The sequence below is a fragment of the Lepisosteus platostomus genome, chromosome 15 (assembly GCF_059453375.1).
Source record: "Lepisosteus platostomus isolate fLepPlt1 chromosome 15, fLepPlt1.hap1, whole genome shotgun sequence".
Lineage (NCBI taxonomy): Eukaryota > Metazoa > Chordata > Actinopteri > Semionotiformes > Lepisosteidae > Lepisosteus > Lepisosteus platostomus.
Window position 1 is genome coordinate 21,036,193 of NC_142625.1, and position 20,407 is coordinate 21,056,599.

The window sequence follows — 20,407 nt, forward strand, 5'->3', positions numbered from 1 at the left end:
CTACTAAGATTGAAGGCGTTTTGGTTTTACCTGTAATTATAAATTGATCGAGAGGATAAGGGATGATGAAAAAACACAACAGACAGAATTTCAAAGTAGGGCTTTTACTTTTGTAATATTGCAGTCTGGAATTGTTTGAAAGAAAGCTCCACTCAAATAACGGGTCTCGTATATTGCTTATTACGGCTATTGTTTTTGTACTTTGAAAGTGAAGGGATATACTGTACTCTAGATGTAACCAGCATACAAAGTACAGGCGCGATGTTGCATGTCGTTCTTTGTCTGCTCCTTGCTGTTAAAACATCTTTCACTTTACATGTAATTTTCGTATATGGAAATTTTAGTTGTTTTAAACTTCAGTTTGTTTTAAAATAATGTAATAACTGGAAGCAGAGGTGGAAAAAATGAAACCCGGTAGATGGCACCAGTAGTTTCTACGTCACGGTCCAGACTGCAGGCGTGGGCTCCCGATGAGAGGCGGTGCGTTTCTGGTATAACTGCATTCATATGACAGTTTGACCAATAAGAGCTGGAGTGGTTGGTGTAGGTTGAGCTTTTGCTGGAGCCGGTAAAACTAAAGCGGATGTGTAAAGGAGCCGGTAACACTCACCCGAGTGGAAAATCGAATCGATTTCGTTTGTGTATATATTTTTTGAACGTACACAAAATTATTGCATTTGATACTTTTACAAGAGATAAGCATGAGCCGGCACGAAAATCGAAAGCGTTTGAGAGAAGAGATCTTGCCTACCGACTTGTGCGTAACTCCCGAAAAGAAGGTTTCGGACGTTTCGTGGCGACACACTGATTATCAGACCTGGGGTGTTGAAGAAACGTGCAAATATCTGCAACTGAAAGGGTTTGGAGAATGGCAACAAAAATTTAGAGGTGGGGGTGTTTTCTATTTTTAAAATGCAATGGACGTCATGCATGCGCGTTTGCAGATTAGGAATAGGCGTTTGACCTGAGCTGTAGTAACACTTTCTTGTTCGGCAATAATACATCGTGGTATCAAACTACTGTAATTTGATTGACTATAACTGGTTTATGCTATTTAGTCTCGTGGGTATCGGTGCACGAATTTACATCAAAATACTTGACTCTTGATATATACAGTACATAGAAGCTGAAGTGGTTTCATCTGTAAATTTCCGTAATTTCGTAAACGACCCACGTCGAATTTGGTAAAGCATAGCAGAAAACATCAGCCGATTGCTGTTAAGACTGTTTTTACAATAAATTATTTATTTTACAATACATTTCACCAAGTGGAGTAACGTACTGTATCTTTATAATAACCCACATTATTTTTTACTATGGAATGTAGGTCCTGTGCAAACCAAAATAAGCTTTTTAATGTTTTTTACTGTCCGAACCGCTTCTCCTCCACTCAGTGTCGTTCACTTTCGTTTTCCTCCATGTAGTTCCTGGACCTTGTCCAAGGCTTCCTTGCCCTTCGTATTCCAGACTGTGGGAGCTTGGTGTCTGTACTTTTATATCCTCTTATCAAATATATTATGCAGCAGCGAGAAGTTGTTTTCGATCTTGGGTTGCATTTGACTGGACCAAAGTGCACCAAGTGTGCCAAGGAAGATGGCATATACTGTACATTGGTGTAGGGAGGCAGCAAGCAAGCAGCAGTAACTCTAAACTAATTTTTATATTCAATTAAACGGATTGTGATTGAGTCATATACCATATTTTTAAATCACGAGCTCTTGCACATGAGAGTAAATGAATGTACATTGTTTGTTGGCAGCCTGTACTCATATTTAAAACCCTGCTTTTGTCATTTTAAGTAACCTGCATTTTGAATTGCACTGTGCCTGTGTCTAGTGATGTGGCAGTGCATTACTGAACTTCTGTACATTAAAGCACTACTGAGCTATATTGCAGCCCTTTTCTCTTCATGACCTTGACCCCTTTTTTGTTCTTTCAGATCACCAGATTACAGGTGTGGGCCTGCCCTACATTACTGATGCTCACCTGGAGAGAATGGGGATTGGGTAAGGGAGTTTACAATGAGGTGCATTAAAATAAAAGGGAATGCTTGTACAGTATACTGGCTGCTTGAGCACAGTTCTTATTTTGCGTTTAGACCTTCTTGCCAGCTTCCTTCATTTTGGAAGAGCTGATCTAAAAGTGAATCCAATTAAAGCTCTTAAGGCTTAATGTTAAGAGCCACTCCATGCTGATGTATGAACTCAGGCAACCTCTGATCTCTAAACACCTTCAGGACTTAAGAATTGAACTTATTCTGCATGAACCCCCAGTAACTTCCAGGACTGTTAACTATCTGTTGTGCTCATTGTTTCCTTTTATTTTTCAGACCTCTGGGTGCCCGATTACAGATTCTTCACTGTCTGAGAAATCTATGGCAGTTTTCTGTTGACAGGATGAAGGTAGAGCCGTTTTTTGTGGTTTTTCCATCTTAATTTTCCAGATGCACATGGATAGTTTAGGAGCTGGAACTGGTAAAGATCTGGATGTAGTAAGGGGGATAGCAGCTGTTTTTGCAGCTCTAAAGTCTCTGTTTAAAATAAATCTGAACTTTTTTTATTTATTGATATTCAGAATTTACCTTCACCTCCTACCTGGACCCTAAAAATAGTTACATTAAACTAGCACAGATTTTGTTCAGAATCAGTGGGGTTAATTGTAGCCTGCAGTGCCTGTAGTGTTTATTCCATGCGAGTTCCCTGCCTTCCAGGTCTTCAACGACCCCATCCATGGTCACATTGAGATGCACCCCTTGCTGGTGAAAATCATCGACACCCCCCAGTTTCAGAGGCTGCGCTTCATCAAGCAACTGGGTGGTACCTACTTAGTGTTTCCTGGAGCTTCCCACAACCGGTTTGAGCACTCCATCGGGTAGGCAAACCCTGCACTGGCACAGCTCCACGTCCACTGTCTGTTCATGTTAGTGAAGGTTTATAGTTTGCGCAAACTCTTAACGTAATGGCAGTAACATGGTGTTCTCTCAGTTCATCTTCACATGAAAGTGAAGCTATTTTTAATGTCCAAGCTGTACGCCTTTTGGGAACATTAAGAAAGCAAACAAAGGAAATTTAGTCGGAAATCCTGCAGCTGCCACAGTAGGCGTGTTTCCTTGCTGACGCAGGCAGGAGTACTGTGGCAGCAGTCTTGCTGTGCACTGAGTGGCATTGAGCAGGTGTGTTGGTGATGGTTCATAGGTTGTGCGTTTCTCTCAGGGTGGGCTACCTGGCGGGCCGGCTGGTCCAGGCCCTGTATGAGCGACAGCCGGAGCTGCGGATCACCCAGAGGGACATGCTGTGTGTGCAGATCGCAGGGCTGTGTCACGACCTGGGTGAGCCATGTCCCTCATAGCCTCTTCTGTTGGCTGTGGCTTTACGTCTTAACTCTTGCGAGGCGGAACTAACAGTTTGTTTTGTTCTCTCGTATTGATTCCTAGGACACGGCCCTTTCTCTCACATGTTTGATGGAATATTCATCCCTCAAGCCCGCCCAGGCTTAAATTGGAAGGTAATGGAAGAGAATTTTGTATATTTTTGGGATTTTAAGTGCTGTGGCAAAATAATGACGCCAAGGCCACAAGATCAAATGAGAAAAAATTATAATTGTGCTGCATTTAACTAAGAATAACATAATTTCTCTGTGTTATTTGTCTCTTCACACAAGATGTGCTAGGCTTCTAACTGTACAGTGTGACTCATTTTCTCACTTTTTATCTGTGGCTGGATCCATCTTGTTATCCTGAGGTCCTGAGTAATTGTGTACATGCATGTTCCAGCATGAGACTGCCTCTCTTCAGATGTTCGATCACCTGGTATCTGCCAATCATCTGGAGACTGCAATGGAGCAGTATGGCCTAGTTCTTCCGGATGACATCATTTTCATCAAGGAGCAGATAGCTGGGCCCACTTACCAGAACCAGTCTTCAGTGAGTAATGAGCCAACAGGATTGTGCATGAGCATATAGACAATTAAGTCACAGAGGTGAACACCACGGATAGAATGGGATTTGGTGAGCTCATACAGTTAAGCAACATAAAGCCAATAACAGACTGCATCCACCCAACACATCTTCACATACTGTCCTAACTCCACACCAGTAATTACCTAATGAAGCAATAAGGTAAATAATAATGTAACAAATGGGGGGTTACGAAGTGGGTTAGTCAGTAATTATTTATAACCCCCAACTTGAAAGTGATTTCTAGCAATATACCCGAGTGGCTGGAATAATTAGAGGCAGGTGAATTTCTTTGTTCTCAGGCACAGCTTAGTAGAGAGGAGTAATAATCCAGGCACACATGGTTAAACAAATATGTATTCCAAATACAGAACACAAACTGCACTACACACAACATACAACACACAAGATATGTTATGTACGGTATTTACAAGCAAAGTGTTTCAGAGGCAGAACATTCTGGTCACCCCCAGAAAACCTCAGACTGCTACTAAGCATTAAACTCTTAATATGCCTTCTAACTAAATACAATGCAAACTGCAGTTAAATCTCTCTCTCTGCACCCCGGATGCCACAAAATAAATGGGAGCCTATATTTCTATCCATAAGAATGCACCCTAAGCAGGAAAGATGTTTCTTACTGAGGTATATTTTACCCAGGAAACCCAAGTGCCCTAAAACGCAGAATAGCACACTCTCTCTAACAAGGTTCAGATACTTACAGTAGCTCTAGTCAGGTTTGATTTGGATGATCATGAAGTAGGGACTTTCGCCTGGCGCAAGCTTCAAGTCCCAACTCTGCGGACTGTCTCTTCTCCCTGCTGCTCCTTGTTTCTTCCTCCCTCTTCTTCTTCCTTTGTACTCTTAATGTGATCTTATTTTGTCCATTTCTGTCCTGCTACTTTGCAATCATTAATCCACAACTTGCCTAGGTATACTAAGATAAACTTTACAATTGTTTCTGCTCAAGGGACCCCCACATACCCCAGCAAACATCCTCTCTCCTTTGAAGTTTGAAGTGTTTACTCTTCTCAGTGTCACAAACTTTATCTAAAATCTAAGAGACACTTCTAAGTCACCTGAAGCTGTAACAGTAATAATAAAGGAAATACTGCCATCTCAGCGGCAGCAATATAAGGCTTTCAGCAAGAGCTGCTTTTAGCCACTTTCTCTTTTAGTACAGTTAGAAACGAGAGAAGGCCCTTTGGCTTATCTAACCTGTTTGGTAGTGAAGAAAGATATAAGATGTGAAAAAAGGGTTAACTGATTTCTTTCTGCACAAAGACTTCTTTTGGTACAAAACATTCCATGCTTAAGCTCTTTTGAGTTATGGCAGGGACGGGAGTCAACTGATAAGAGATTCCAAGTGCGAGCTAGAGACTCCCTTACTATGGGAAGATGAGACCAGCCATTCAAAGTGTTCAAGGTCTGGAGAATGTCCAAACACAGGTGACCTCCCCCCATTACCGCGGTAACAATTTTGCGTCAGAAACAGCTGAAGTTTATTATATAAACTGGTGCTTTGTACCTATAATCTTTGAACAATTCCGATTGTTCCTTGCATGCAATAAAACTCGCTTGTTCAACTTCATCTCGGGCTCCAGAACTTATTTGTCTGTTACAACAATTTTGGCGCTGCGAGCAGGGTCCTCCAGAAGGCGTGGGGATTTCCCATCGGCAGGAGAGAAAGAAGTAAGGACTCATTTTAAGTCCCGACTCTCTTGTCTGACCGACTGGGAAGTCTCCGCTCCCTGCGAGGATCGCCTGAGGTGATGGAGTGAACGTGAGTTTCTGATTTTCCCCTGGCCTGGGGCAGACACTGGTTTATGTAATGGGTGGTTGGCTGTAAACCCAGAATATAGTCTGGCAGGCAAAGAAACCGCGGCATTGTGCGCGGAAATCGGGACTGGATGTGCCTTCATTGTGAGTGGATTTCAGGACTGGTTGTGCTTTCGTTGCGCGCGGAGTAATATAATAATAATAATAATTGCTTACACTTATATAGCGCTTTTCTGGACACTCCACTCAAAGCGCTTTACAGGTAATGGGGACTCCCCTCCACCACCACCAATGTGTAGCATCCACCTGGATGATGCGACGGCAGCCATAGTGCGCCAGAACGCTCACCACACATCAGCTAAGTAGGAGTAGTTTTGTTTTAAAAAGAAAATGGTTGGAAATAGATAATATATGAATGCTTTTTGATGTTTTTTCTTGTTTCTGAACACACTCAGTAGCAGGATTAAAAGGACGTTGGGAGCCTAGGATAGCTCTGACTGGAGCCCTGTGCATAAGTCCACCCTGGGGCAAAAGCAGCAATGCTAGCATTCTGGGGATGGTGAATTACTGATCCAGGAGGAGGATTGCTTGTGTTCTCGTTCCTTACCTGTGAACAGTGAATTGTAAGTCCTCTTTAAAGACCCTTGAGAGGCATTTAGATCTGGAGTTAAAAGGCTCCCTAGCTGCATCAGTGCAGCAATGCACAGGTTCTTCCAAGTAAAAAGCACCTGCCTGGATCAACCTGGATGTTGACTGTAATATGTCAACTAATATCATCGGTTGTAATGCTTGTTTTATATGTGGAGGCCAGTAAAATGATATTCAACAGTTAAAATAAAGCAGGAATCCATATTTCACATAAAATGTTACCGATATTCAGGGCCGGATTTTGGCGTTCGTAGGCCCTAGGCACTTTCACTCCAAAATGTGAAAAAGAGGGGTAAACACCAATTTAATTACGTTGATTGACATGATGCACTTTAAACTATTGGATTCCAACAGAATGAAGCTCACACATGTGCCAGCAACAACATGTTTATTTACCTCAGCCAGTTGTACTTTGACCGACAGAGATTGAAACTCCTGGAAGGGGTTACACACACACAGGGTAAGGATTAAGGAGCGGTACTTCAGTTTACAGTGGGTAACAAGGACAAAGCAGCAAATACTGACAACTATTTACAATGGCTCCTCATAAACTCTCTAGGCTATTTACACTACCAGGTCAATCTGAGATCAACACACTGACCTCAGGCCCCTAGCCTGCCATGTGGACACATAGCTAAGGGGAGGTGCAGCTGCTAAAGCGACCGGTGGGGGTGCTGCACTATTCTAATGCTAAACCATGCGATTGATGGAGTGACCATCACTTCGATATTTCTAGTTTGTAGAACAGCCGCTGGATAGGATATGATTATTGATTTAGAGCACCTAGAGTTGATCACGAGCATGTTGTTTCAGCTCGTTTTTCGTTAGTCACTAGTGTTTCCCTCCTTCGTAGGTCCTAAAACTTTCGTAGGCCCCAAGCACTGTGCCTACAGTGCCTAATGGGAAATCCGGCCTTGCCAATATTTATGAAGGTGCCCGTAATGCGTATAATTCTCTTGATTATTGGAAAACTGAATCACTGCCAATTTGATGTACGCTGAGGTTTAAATGTGAAGTACACACAAATCACAAGAAAGCTATTTGGGAATATGAACCCATTGATTTTTTTCCTTTTGTACCCCTTCCAGTGGCCTTATCGGGGCCGTTCAGAAGAGAAGGGCTTCCTGTATGAGATTGTGGCCAACAAGAGAAATGGCATTGATGTGGACAAGTGGGATTATTTTGCCAGGTGTGTTTTCCATCTAAATTCACAACCGTGACAGTGGATTTTGCTGGACTACAAAGTTTTATTGCATTGCATTTGTCTGTATGTGCTGTACCTAGAGTATGTGTGTCTTCCAGTCTGAATCTTTTTAAATGCTGTATTCAGTTGTTTAGAAACTGAAATGCTACTTCAGATGCGTACAGAATTCATTCTGGTTTTGACTTGTCAATACCCTGCCTGCAACCTTATTACATAGACTCCTCAGAATGTACCTTCAGGTCACCTGTGCACAGGCAAGAGTATACCAAATGCTCCCCTTAATCGGTGCTGCTTTTTGTCCCTGTGTGCTAGGGATTGCCATCACCTTGGAATTCAAAACAACTTTGACTACAAGCGCTTTCTGAAGTTCGCCCGAGTTTGTGAGGTTGAGAATAAGAAACACATCTGTACCAGAGACAAGGTATTGGTGCGATTTTTTTTAAATGAAAATGGCTGGTAAACTTATTTGTTACAACTACATCCATTCATCACTATCAGATCTTGTCGTCAGAGGTTTTAAAGCATTATACTGTTCTGATCCTGAGCCTTTCTGTTTAAAATGTTCAGAACAGAATAATAATAACATAAGATTAAGGTAGCAGTGCAGAGCATTGGTGTGGGTTCTGGATATGTAACTAGAAGGTTGTAGGTTCAAACTGCAGCTGGGATATGTACCCAGCAACGTACTTAAACCCAAACAGTAAAATGTAAACCAAGTAAATAAATTACTTTTTAATTGATTAATTCATGTGTGTTTTTTTATTCGTGAATTTATTGGCTTGTTCTGTTCTCTTTTCAGGAAGTAGGGAATCTGTATGACATGTTTCATACTAGAAACTGCCTTCACCGCAGAGCCTACCAGCACAAGGTTGGCAATATCATTGAGACAATGTGAGTAAAGTTTAAACTGCACACTCTTGTTTCTTCTAGGATTCATCTTGAGGGTTATCTGCCAGCTTTTTTTTAAGTCGAGCTTTCCATGTCCAGAGAATGACACATTTATTTATTGTGTCAGTTAACAAACTACTGTAGCAAGAAGAAAATAGCAGCCTTTTTACTTTTTAGGATAACCGAGGCTTTCCTGAAGGCGGATAAATACATCCAGATTGAAGGCTCCGAAGGAAGGACATTCACAATTTCCACTGCAATAGATGATATGGAGGCCTACACCAAGCTGACAGGTCTGCTTTTTCTTTTCAGTGTTTTTTTTTAAAGTTTATAATAACTACGTATTTTTATTCTATGCATCTGATTTATTTTTTTGGGCATAGCCCGTGGTGTGTTTGTTGTCTGTGTCTTGGCTCATAGCTAAGAACCCTGCCACCACACACGGGAGAATGAGGAGTAAGCAGACTCCTCTGACATGCCCACCCCTCATGCTGTTCGTCTTGAGGACTAGGCAACCCCATACTGGATATTCAGCCCTGATTGCAGTTTGGGGGCTCATAAGAGGCTACAGCGTTTGGCTGAAAGCCGAGTGAACCCTGGCTGACTCTCGGCCTCTGCTGAGGCAAATGCCTTTACCTGTAGAGCCATTTGGGTGGCCCCTTGATGTTTCTGGTGGCTTTTGCCCCCCCCAAGAAACTGATAGTAAAGTGTAAAACACAGATGTCACAAGAGCAGAGCAGGAGGTAAAATGTGCATAATTTAAAGGGTATGTCAGAAACACCATGATGGCAGAAAAAAGATAAAAAATAGGTACAAACAAAATATATTTTTCATGATGGGAGTGTTAAACTTATTTACATTGAATCTGAAATATTGGTGCACATTTATACATGTGTGAAACTTAACTAAATTTGTGTCATTCAAGATATTTCATTGTTTGTAATTCATGTTTTCAACATGTTAAAAGACAGGGAAAAGGCTTAAGTTATCATGCCTTGTGTTTTCAATTGCATTTACATTTTGCATTGCTAAGAGGTTCTTTACCTCTTGGCTTCCAAAACAGTCTTTGCTTAATGGGATTATCCACCTCTCTCCCAGATCACATCTTCCTGCAGATCCTGTATTCCACCGCCCCGGAGCTGAAAGAGGCTCGGACAATCCTCAACAACGTGATGTGCCGGAAGCTGTATAAGTGCATCGGACAGACGCAGCCAAAACCAGACACAAAGATCTTGCCGGTAAAGTGGTGACAATATGTACATTTAAGAAGAGGCAGACTATTCTGGGTCCACATTTCAGACAAGCTCTTCTGACTCGCTTATCCAGTGCTCTTTGTACTTGACTGAGAGAAATTGCCCACCCCAAAAACATTTCAGGATAAAAATATGATTAAGGAGTACTGAATGCATCAATAATCGTGGATATTATTTATTATCTGTAATCTTTTAATACATACAGTAAAGAAATTCCATCCTTGGCTATTTTTTTTGTATTGAAAAGTCTTGAAATGTTCATTTGGAGTTCAGGTCAACTTATAATTTATACAAATATTTGGAGTTGATTGTATAGATTTTTGTATACATATATGTCTTTGTTACAGGGTCTTACTGTTGCTGACCCTTTTGGTTTCTTTTTCCTCAGCATGAGCTGGACACTTTGGCCAGCGATGTTGCAAAATCTATCCCACAGGTCCCATCAGATGTGAATCTAGATCCAGGAGACTTCATTGTCAGTGTGAGTTTATAAGCATTTCATTCCAAACACAAGTATGTGCAAGTTGTCTTTTATTTACTTGCACCATTTGGACATTGTGCCAAAATTCTTGGTCCCAGTTAATATAGATACTAGAACTGTCATATCAGGAAGCAGTTGACCATCAAAATGTTTAATTGTCCCAAACTTGAGTTACATATGACTTCAGCAGCATGGTTTTTGAATAACATTTTTAAATAACATATAGCCTAGAACTCTGAAAAGGGTGATTTTTTAAAACATTTCTTCTATTCTAGGTGATAAACATAGACTATGGAATGAAGGAAAAAAATCCCATTAACAACGTGCGTTTCTACTGCAAGAATGACCCTACCAATGCCATCCGAATTCGTAAAGACCAGGTAAGCCCCTTTCTATGTAAACATAGTAACAGTTGTTATTGCAAGTCAGAATTCTCTGGCCTTACCTATATCTTCTGTGCAATTTGCTATGGATCTATGGGCTATTTTTAGGTGGAAAATGTAGTTCCACTAGAAAAATTCCACTATTAACTTTGCACCAAACAGAAAACAAATAAGGTTTAGTGAAAGACAATTATGTATTTTCCATTCAGACAGGATGTATATTGATTTCCATAGAAACTGTATTCCATTCGTATTTATTCAATTCCTTCTTTATCCATTCAATTATTATTCTAATAACAATTTACAATTATATAGCGCTTTTTATTCCAAAGTACTTTAGTCATAGAAGAAGACCTATTTCATATATTCAGAGCATCACACACCGAGGTGATGTGTGGTAGTTCATGCTTTTACAACAGATCAGGAGCAGAAGTGAGAAATTGCTTTGTCGGGCTGATTAAGGCAAAACTTTAGGAAAGCCACACAAGCCTATTAGCCTAAAGTGAAATTTCAACAGGACACTGAGATTAGAGCACTTAAAATTTCAAGAGGAGCCATGGGATCTTTAATAACTAGTTAGAACCTTGGTTTGATGTCTCATCTGAAGGACAGCACCTCCTGTAGCACAGTATCACTGGTCACCAAACTGGGGCACTGGTCTGGAAATTCTGGTGCAGAAGGACAGTGGTCCACTGGTCCACCAGCATCTTAAGACAGCAGCCTGGATTGCCTTGGAGGTCTCCCTGCCCAGTACTGGCCATGCCCAGTTTAGTTTAGATATCGCATGAGATTGTTACATTACTAATGGGAACGCTGCTGCCAGTTAGGATTGTACTAGTACCTGTGAATCCTCCATCTACAATGCTGAACACAAACTTCTGCTTCCTTACTATCTTCTTCGCTCTGGGATTTGTATTAAAAAGCTACAAGAGCTACAACGATGTAGCAAACACCAAGCCTCTTTTTTGAAACGTGTATTGCTGTGATTAAAGCTTTATTGAAAAACAAGTATTTACGTTCGGACTCTGGAACTCTTTGGGATACAAAATTTGCTAAATGTGTCCTGCTTTCAAGAAAGGCCTTTTCAGCCCTGTTGATTCTGCAGGTGTCTCAGCTCCTGCCCGAGAAGTTTGCTGAGCAGCTGATTCGGGTTTACTGCAAGAAGACTGATGAAAAGAGTATCGAGGCAGCCAAGAAGTACTTTGTGCAGTGGTGCTTCGATAGAGACTTTACCAAACCTCAGGTATTGCCCCTTTACTCTTTTTATCTTTTACTGGCCCATATTGGGAGACCTGTGCTCTCTAACACTCAGTCCTTTTAGTAGCTCTTAAATAGCCTTGGCTTGTTGTAATATTGCCAGAGGTTCTTCAGGATTAATGTTAGCTAAGGATATTCCAGGATATGTGAGATGTGTATCCATTATAGTGAATTGACAAGTTAATTTATGACATAAGATTGATTATGAGTAATTTTATAATATTGGCATGAGTAGTATGCTAAAGCAGCAGAATATGAATACCGTGCAAAGATATACTGTATATACTCTTGCAAGACACTATATGTATTTTGAGGTAATGTTAAATATGAACGGTATGAAGTATTTTTTGGTTAGTAGTTTACGTTAAAATTTTAAATTAAACTTTAGATCCTTTCAAATTAAGGAAGTGGTCCATGTGTGTCCTTCAGAAATCCTTTATTTGTTTTGTTAAGGTGGTTTGAGCAGATGCCCAAATTGTCTTGATTTTACTGGTTTTATTTTTAGGATGGGGACATAATTGCCCCAGAGCTGACTCCCCTGAAAGCCAGCTGGGATGAGGACAGTGACGACGAAGGAGGAAAAAGGGTGATGAGCGGAGTCCTGATCAATTCCAAAACGCGAACCAAGCTCGTCCTCTAGGGATGGCCGGAGAGCACTGAAAGGCAAAGGGAAATCGAGGGAAATGTGTGTTAGAGGTGTTGAGAACAGAAGTAGAACAGTACATGCAGGGTCAGAACCTAGATCTCGTGCTTACGGTATTCTGAGTGTTGCTTTCTTAGGCAAGGTGCATAATTATTGAGATCATAAAGGAAATGAAATGTCACGTACAGTAGATACTCCAACATGATGTGTTACGACATACTCTAGACCTTCTCAGAGCTGCTCAGAAAATCGTTGCTCAACCTAGGACTGCAGCCAGCCTGGATATTTTATTTACAATTTTATTTCTGTGCTGTACTTTTGATCTTTTTGTGATCACCACTCAAAGCGCTTTAGTATTTTTCTAGACTCTTTAACCCTGATTCTAAATGACCAGGATCTCTGGACGGCTGGGATCTTGAGTGTAAGGACTGTTAATGTGATTGTAGAGAGGTGTGACAGGTGTTAAACAGGATTTTAGAAGTGGAGTTTGTTGGCTGCTGTCTGGAGCTTACTGCTTGGTTGATTGAAACAGGTGGTTTAAGGTTGTATTTAAAGTGTGAATTTTACATTTAAATGTCCTCTTATATACTTCAGTTTCAGAAATATGCTGCAGATTCTAACCTTCCCTATGTACTTGTTTGAATGTCAAAACACTCTTGTGAATGTCTGAGTTCCTGCTTTTCTACCTCACTGTGTTTGCATAAAAGACAATCTAGGCAGTTAATCTTTCTGTTTCAACAAAGAGGCTATTATGCACAGTGTTACTAAAATTATGATGAGAATGCATCAGGATGTGCACAAAATATTTTAACTAAGCCATCAATATTTTAACAATATTGAGTAGTGCCAACCAAATTGGCAAGAGATACCTAGTGCAGATGTTCATAAAGTGTGCTGGGTGTTAAAGTCTTGAACACCGGACTTCTGCGTTGTCATTAGCAGTTCCATCTTTAATATTGCATGATTGTTGATAAAAAGCATGGCTCATGTTTGTGTTTTTAATTCAAGCTGCAGCAGTTATTGAATTCATAGGAAAGAGTTGACTTAGAATGTCAAGAGACAATAGAATAGAGGTCTTTATTGTCCATGAACCTCAGTGTGTGAAAACCTTTTTTTTTTACATATTGTTTCTCAGTATAAATATCAACAAATGCGCCTATATTTTTATTTTGTATTGTGTTGGCAATATGTCTTTTTATTTCCAGCAGTGAATGCTTTTAAGTTTTGAATGTTTTTGTATTTGCCATGTTCTTACTTAAGAGTTTATCTTTTAAGGTTATTTTTGGTTTGCAAAAGAAAACAGCATGTTTTTATTTTGGAAAAATTAAGCTTTTTTATTGTTATACAGGTCAAAATTTTGACCAGTGATGAATGTTGAGTTCCTGTTTTTTAACCGCTGTATGTATTCTGCATTTGGCGTCTTTTTGTAGAAAACTATTGGCAATGGAAACTTTAGATTGCAGGGTTTTGCGTTATCCTTGCCTATGGGTGTTTTAAGCTGCCTGTTAATGTTCCAGCTCACCTTTTTATGCTAACTCTGCCTTAGAATCACAGGGGCATGAGTGTGTGTTGTGGAGTGTGTTCTCAATTCATGTGCGTTGAGGATGTTTGCTATTGAAAATCGGTGATTCTGAATTTGTGAGGCATAAAACAGAAAATAATTTCAAAAGCACGCTTAGAAAAAAAGATCAGAATATTGAATTTTGTAAAAAGAGATATTGCTTTTTATGTAGCTGCACTTTGATGCTGTCCTGAATTGCTCAACTCAACATATGCATGAGTGGCACACTTGTTCAATAGTTAAAATCCACTACCACTTTTACACATTTTCTCACTGTTTCATCTAGGATAAACCCTAAAAATGTTTTCACGTGATAACTCACTGTATAGAACTAAATCATGTATATACAGTAGTGTAAAGTTTGCTTTATTCAGGTTTATAAAGGATACATACTTACTGGGAGTGGGGTTGTTACTGGTAGGAGAAATACAGGCAGTAGACCTACAGAGAAAAAGAAACAAAATGAGCCTTTCTGTTGGGTTTTTTTAAACGGTGGTTTTCCCTGTCATTTTTACAATATACCCTCCTGGTTGGAAATGGTCACTCGTGAAGCTGTCTCCGTACGAGGAGCATGAGGACAGGCGGGGGGGGCGCTCGAATCCTCTCTCCCATTGACGCCCCCCGCCACGGCTCACAGAGAGGTCCACACTGACTGCACGGCCCCCAGGAAGCCTCAGGGGTTACTTCTTCGCTGGGAGCTGCTGGAACCCGGGCCGAGCCTGAGGAATCCCAGTTAGTGACTTGACCCGGTTCGAAACTGAGTCATCTAGATGGTAGGACCTATTTGCGGAGCAAGCTCCTTTACAGTCAAGCATATTTTTAATTTTATGATGAGTATACTTTTCGCCCACATTTTCAACACCCTTTTTCTTTCATGGTGATCGTTAGGCCAAATGCATACAATTTCCTATTTTATTCTTTTTATTGATTTTGAAGTGGTTACGAATGTTGCAGTGGTGTACAGGCCTCAAACACAAGACCTTTTTCTTTTACATACTCACGCTCTTCATTTTTGCCGTTTCACGTTTTCTGTGCTTGGTGGTGTTTACTTATTTTACACGCATCACTTTGAGGTTTTTTATTTTCAGAAGTTTTAAAATGAAAAATGTCAAATTGTCATTCAAAATGGCTTATATACTGGGGTGGTTTGCATATCATTATCATGCTTCATGGACTTCAGAATGTTCTAGAATGTAACCTTCTACACAGTGTGTACTTTTCATTAGTATATGGGGTGGAGGGGTCACAATAAATTGTGTTCTAACAAAGCTTCATGTGTGGTTTGTAATATATTATGATTGACCAAACATGCTAGTGAAATATACAAAAGATGCACATTTAATATACCAGTCACTAATCCACCTGAAGAAGGCTCCACAGCCGAAACGTTCTCTTTTTTTCCTCTTTTCAGTATGTCATAAACCTTTACTTGTTCCTTTGCAGCCTCCACATGCTGATGCAGCTCCTTACTTGAACTACTAATCCAACTGTATGCAACTGTGTTAATAAACATTTTAGAAACGTATGTAAAATACCAGGTCTGTTGTCTTAAGAAAAACTTAAAAGGTCTTACAGCCATATGAGGATTTTTTTTACCTTTATTAACATCATCGTCATGCAGTTCTGAGGCACATGTATTGCAGAGAACAGACTTCGTGTGAAACAATAAGAAAAGAAAGGGGTCGATAATAAGAGTCACTGCCACTGAACTAATAAGGTCTGTAGCTGGGGAATAAAATGTTACAAATAAATAGGAAAAATGTGCTTACTGTAACCGTGAACTGTGTCCTGCAAGTTTATCAGGGTAAACCCTTAGGAAAAAGAAAACACATCACACTTTTTAAAATAAATTACTTGTGTCCTAGTGTATAAAAGTCCATTCATGCTCATTCTTTTTAATCATTAAAATATGAAATTATTATAATGTCATTGTTTTTCTCACTCATCCTTGGTTTGGGTGTCTCAAAGTGATAATACACTTAGGCAGGTGAAAAAGGTGCTGAACTGTCCATGGTGCTAGACCAGTGTATGAGACGTTCCTGAGCACCTTCTCCTAGAAAATTCCCAGCAAGATCGTATTGTTCAAGTTCCATTAAAAAATTTAAATACGTACCATAATAGATACGTGTGGCCGTACTATATTGTGAATATAGTCAGTTAAAAGGAGGTGTCGGCAACACATTTTTACTGTGACTATTTTCACGATAGAGCAAGGCCTCGTGTGCCTATTGCTTTTAGAAAACAGTTGCGAAATATGCTCTATAGAATGAATTTTAATTTCAAAATTTAACACGACAATTTAGCTGTTTACGTTACTCCCGCCAGACAACATAGTCCGTCGTTGCTGCGCAACACAGAAACACAGCCACAGTTAACATTAACTAGCAAAGAGAGGACATTAGCTAGCCAATATGATAAAGGAATAAATGACTTATTTTTTGTGCACATTTGAATATTTCCAGTGATCGTACAAGCACTTAAAAACTGTCCAATCCTGAGTTCGTCGGTTTTTTCTTTTTCGCTGGGGGAGTGCTGCTGGTCTCACTGCCAAGATATCACTCCAGCGCTTTCGGTCATTAAAATTGGGTTTCCAATAACTCCTTGGTGAACTCTCGTTTTTATTTACAGAACTCAGTCTGTGCAAATCGACAGGAGTAACCGTTTATCCCACTGCAAGAGGTCTTGTTACTTCCTCTTCAGCGTGCTATCGTTTCAAACGTCACAAAAGATGATTAACAGTGAACCGAAAGCAGAAAATGGTTCTCCAAACAATAACAAGCTGATACTGAGCATGCAAACAGCTAATTTGTATTCAAGATCTGCGCCGTACTCGACACAAAACCTGTTTTCAGGTCACACCCCTCCATTCAGTAATCTTTTTCAGCCTCGTCAACATTCATTACTGTCTTCTGCATAAAGACATACCCATATATTCACAATTGCGTTTCACACAGGTGTGTTTCTGTCTAATTAGCTGTCAGCTGTCATGCATTTATGTATCATCAGTGACGAAGCACATTCCATCGTGTTAATAAATTACCGTATTAATTCATCTGCGCAGTACCCCTGTGTCTATGTAAAATAATACTGCCGTTGTGTTGAAAAAAGGCAGAAAAGTGGTTTGGGATCACAAACTGAAAAGTGAGTATTGTGCTATCTGTACCTTGACAGTGCTCCCTCAGTTTACTGTACTTCTCTCCGTGCTCATCCCTTTGCCATCAAATTGTGACCCACTCCATTAAGCAGAAACTGTGTTTTGAGTCTGTGAAGGGGGTGTTTTGGTTATTGCTGAGAATATTCCTTGCCGTTCTTGCTCCCTTCTGTATTCATAAGAATGTAGATGACTTATACTGTATACATTATGAAGTGCAGTGGTCCTAGTACAGATCCATGTGATACTCTACTAATGAAATAATGATTAGCTGAAGCTTTCACCTCTGTACTCTGTTTTCTCTCCTTTAACCAGTACTTAATTTACAAAAAACACATTGTATCAAATAGAAAACATTAATTTATCTTTCAAGCATAATATATTGTCACACATTAAATTTATATTGATATGATATTTAAATTGACGTTCAAAATTTTAATTTCAAATACTTTTTGGTTCCATACATTAGCATCCAGAGATTTTTAGTTGATCCCCTTTTAAGAACATGTCCTTTATTAAACTCAGTTTTACATCACCCTGTAAGACAATGCAGAGCAATCACATGATTGTAATTACATTACAGGCCTATTCAGGTCATGGTTATATGTAAGGATGAGCTAGGACTGGGAGTAGGTTTTAGGGTTAAGATGAATGTTTGAATCTGGGCTAGGATTACAGTTATAGTTAGAGGTTAAAGGTTAGGGATGTATAACTTATTTGGCTTCGTGATAAGATTTTAACCATCCCAGAAGTGATATAAAGTGGCTATCAAAAGTATTCACCTCCCTATGTTCCTTTTAAACTTTGTACTGTGTAAAAATATTGAATCATCATACATTTAATTGGGATTTTTTGCCAAAGTGAAAAGAAAATTCTACAGATCCTCCTAAACTATTTATAAGCACAATACAGAAAACTCATTGCACAAGAATTCACCACACATGAGTCAATGTCATTGTAAATATAATTGTTGGAAATTGTGTTGATCACTGTCTTGTGATAGAAACTCACTGGCTGTTGATGTCCCAGTAGGGTATGAGCCACTGAACACACAGACCTGAGGATAGTAGGTAACAATAACCTCCTCCCAATTAATTCTTTCGATGATATCATTTCCCCATCTGGGGAGGAGTTCTTCTCATCTTGAAAGTCTGTCCTGCCATGATCAACAGCAAGGAGTCACACCTGCGTGAGTTGGCAATGATTTCCAGCTGATGTGTCCTGCATGCATAGCTTGACCACATTTTCCAGATACCAGCTGTCCTTTAATTGATATCTATCCATCCATTCATTTTCTAACTGCTTCTTCTAATTCTGGGTCATGGGGGAGCCCATGACATGTAAGAATATAAAGGGCTTAAAATCACTAAAGATGGTAAAAAAAAAACAGTGTGCTGATAAAAAATAGTACCAGTTCTCCACACAATAATAAATCAGACCTGACTGTGCAAATTGCTAATTCATACTCAGCATCAACACAAACCTGTTTTTAGATTACACCCGTCAGTTCAGTAGTTTCCTTCTCCTCCAAAAATTCGTACAAACATATTCATAATAGTACTTACACAAAACAATGTGTTTTTATACAGGCATGTTTCTGTCTAATTGGTTAATTAGCTGCCAGCTGTGATTTATTGAAGAATCCTCAGTGAAGAAGCATATCTCAATGTGTTCATAATTAGAATGGGATTACCCTATTAATTGATCTAAGCAGTCCCCTAATGTCTGTGTAAAATACTAAATAATATAAACAGTAATTTTTTGTCAGTTTTGTTGAAGGTGGGACTTCAGGCAGATGCTGTTTATATTAACAGGAACAACTGAAATGTACTAACTATTGGAAGAAATACAAAAAACTTTGGATTGCTCTAGCTCTAGATCTGACGGGAAGTTTTTGGACATATTTACTACCAAATGGGGGTCAATGCAACAAGATGTGTGTGTTCATAATAATTATTAGCTAATATCTAATAATTGTATTATACAGTATTTCAAAAAAATGTAATTAAGTTTGCTGGGAATACATTGTTGAATTTTATGTGCTTTATTTTTAGCAGACTCTATGTGAAATTATATTGTAATGACAAATAGTGTGAGTTGAAATTGAATTCTAAATGTTACGGTAGAAAAACCCGTGGAGGCACCCAAGTGCTGTAAAGCAGTAACCGCCAAAACCCATAAGCGCAACAGCGTGGTAAACCCCAAACAGACACTGTGTGCAACAACACTTTCGGCATGTCTTGCTGATGACTGTACCGGCTTGAGAAGGAGTTCCCTGTCTGGCCCAAAGGATACTCTTTCTGCTAATCCGTTCATCCCTTGCTGAAAAGCTGTTGAACAGGTATTTTAAAATGAGTAATCAAACAAACACACTGCATTGTATTTAGTCTGCACTGGTAACTTGTTTTTGTATGAGAGATTAAAATTGACTTTAGGTGTTACCTTAGGAACTTGGATAATGGGAAAAAAAAACAGAATTTTACTGGCATAAATACATGTTAAATGACTAGAGGTTGACCCCCAAGTTGCCTTATATTAAAAAGGCTTTGTACAGTCCTATTCATCTTATAATATGTAATTATACTTTCTATGAAACCACATTATGAGAATCTATGGAACACATCTCATAACTCAATAGTGATATTTAATACATACAGTATAAGCTTTAAAACATAAATAGCATTTGAATACAGGGAAGCTGTCAAATATTTTAAACTACATATATAGTGCATCTTGATCTACTGTTCATCTTTTTAATCTTTAAGAACCCCGCTGTGATAGCAAACTATACACAGCAAATAATTTTAATCTGGTCAAAACAAAGCTTGTTGAAGAACAAATAATCTTCCTTCTTGTATTATGCAAACACAATGAAATTCAGTGCACTGGCTGCAAAGGAACAAGTAGAGGTTCATTCCACATTGAAAACTAAATAAGAAATGTTTTGAGTGTGAATAACCTAAATTTAAAATGTTTTAGAGTTAATTTAATGGTTTTTGTGTAACTATATGACTTAATGTGTTACAAACTTGTGGGGTAACCTGCTTTCCTAAGAACCATCTGTGAAATACAGTTACAGGGACAGGTGGGGTGTAAATATGGTATAAAATCACACATTAAAAGTCAAAATATCATTTTTAAAATAATCAGTAGAGAAGGGGAGCCCTAATGCTTATTCTTGCCATTACTGACAGATTATACACT

The 20,407-nt window shown here is 39.3% G+C and overlaps 1 protein-coding gene and 1 long non-coding RNA gene across 2 annotated transcripts; one reads left to right on the top strand and one right to left on the bottom strand.

Annotated features, from left to right (window-relative positions):
- The first annotated feature begins 490 nt into the window (after positions 1-490).
- Positions 491-15,320, top strand: samhd1a (SAM domain and HD domain 1a). The gene is made up of 16 exons (XM_088608341.1): positions 491-888; positions 1,940-2,006; positions 2,330-2,402; positions 2,711-2,871; positions 3,213-3,328; positions 3,434-3,504; positions 3,773-3,922; positions 7,471-7,571; positions 7,899-8,007; positions 8,386-8,477; positions 8,652-8,767; positions 9,573-9,712; positions 10,116-10,208; positions 10,484-10,588; positions 11,697-11,834; positions 12,354-15,320. Exons 1-16 carry the CDS (start codon positions 702-704, stop codon positions 12,486-12,488), a joined length of 1,854 nt encoding a protein of 617 aa, XP_088464467.1. The 5' UTR covers positions 491-701; the 3' UTR covers positions 12,489-15,320.
- On the bottom strand, positions 12,268-15,688 carry LOC148648209 (uncharacterized). The gene is made up of 3 exons (XR_015926814.1): positions 15,649-15,688; positions 14,450-14,493; positions 12,268-12,504 (listed from the first exon to the last, which is right to left on the bottom strand). It is a non-coding gene; the product is annotated as an uncharacterized LOC148648209 (long non-coding RNA).
- Positions 15,689-20,407: the final 4,719 nt, after the last annotated feature.

Bases quoted from the DNA above. Each gene is read 5' to 3' on its own strand.
- samhd1a (XM_088608341.1), top strand. From the start codon at position 702: ATGAGCCGGCACGAAAATCGAAAGCGTTTGAGAGAAGAGATCTTGCCT. The intron at 889-1,939 runs GTGGGGGTGTTT...TTGTTCTTTCAG, and splicing joins ATGGCAACAAAAATTTAGAG to ATCACCAGATTACAGGTGTG. The intron at 8,478-8,651 runs GTGAGTAAAGTT...TTTACTTTTTAG, and splicing joins GGCAATATCATTGAGACAAT to GATAACCGAGGCTTTCCTGA.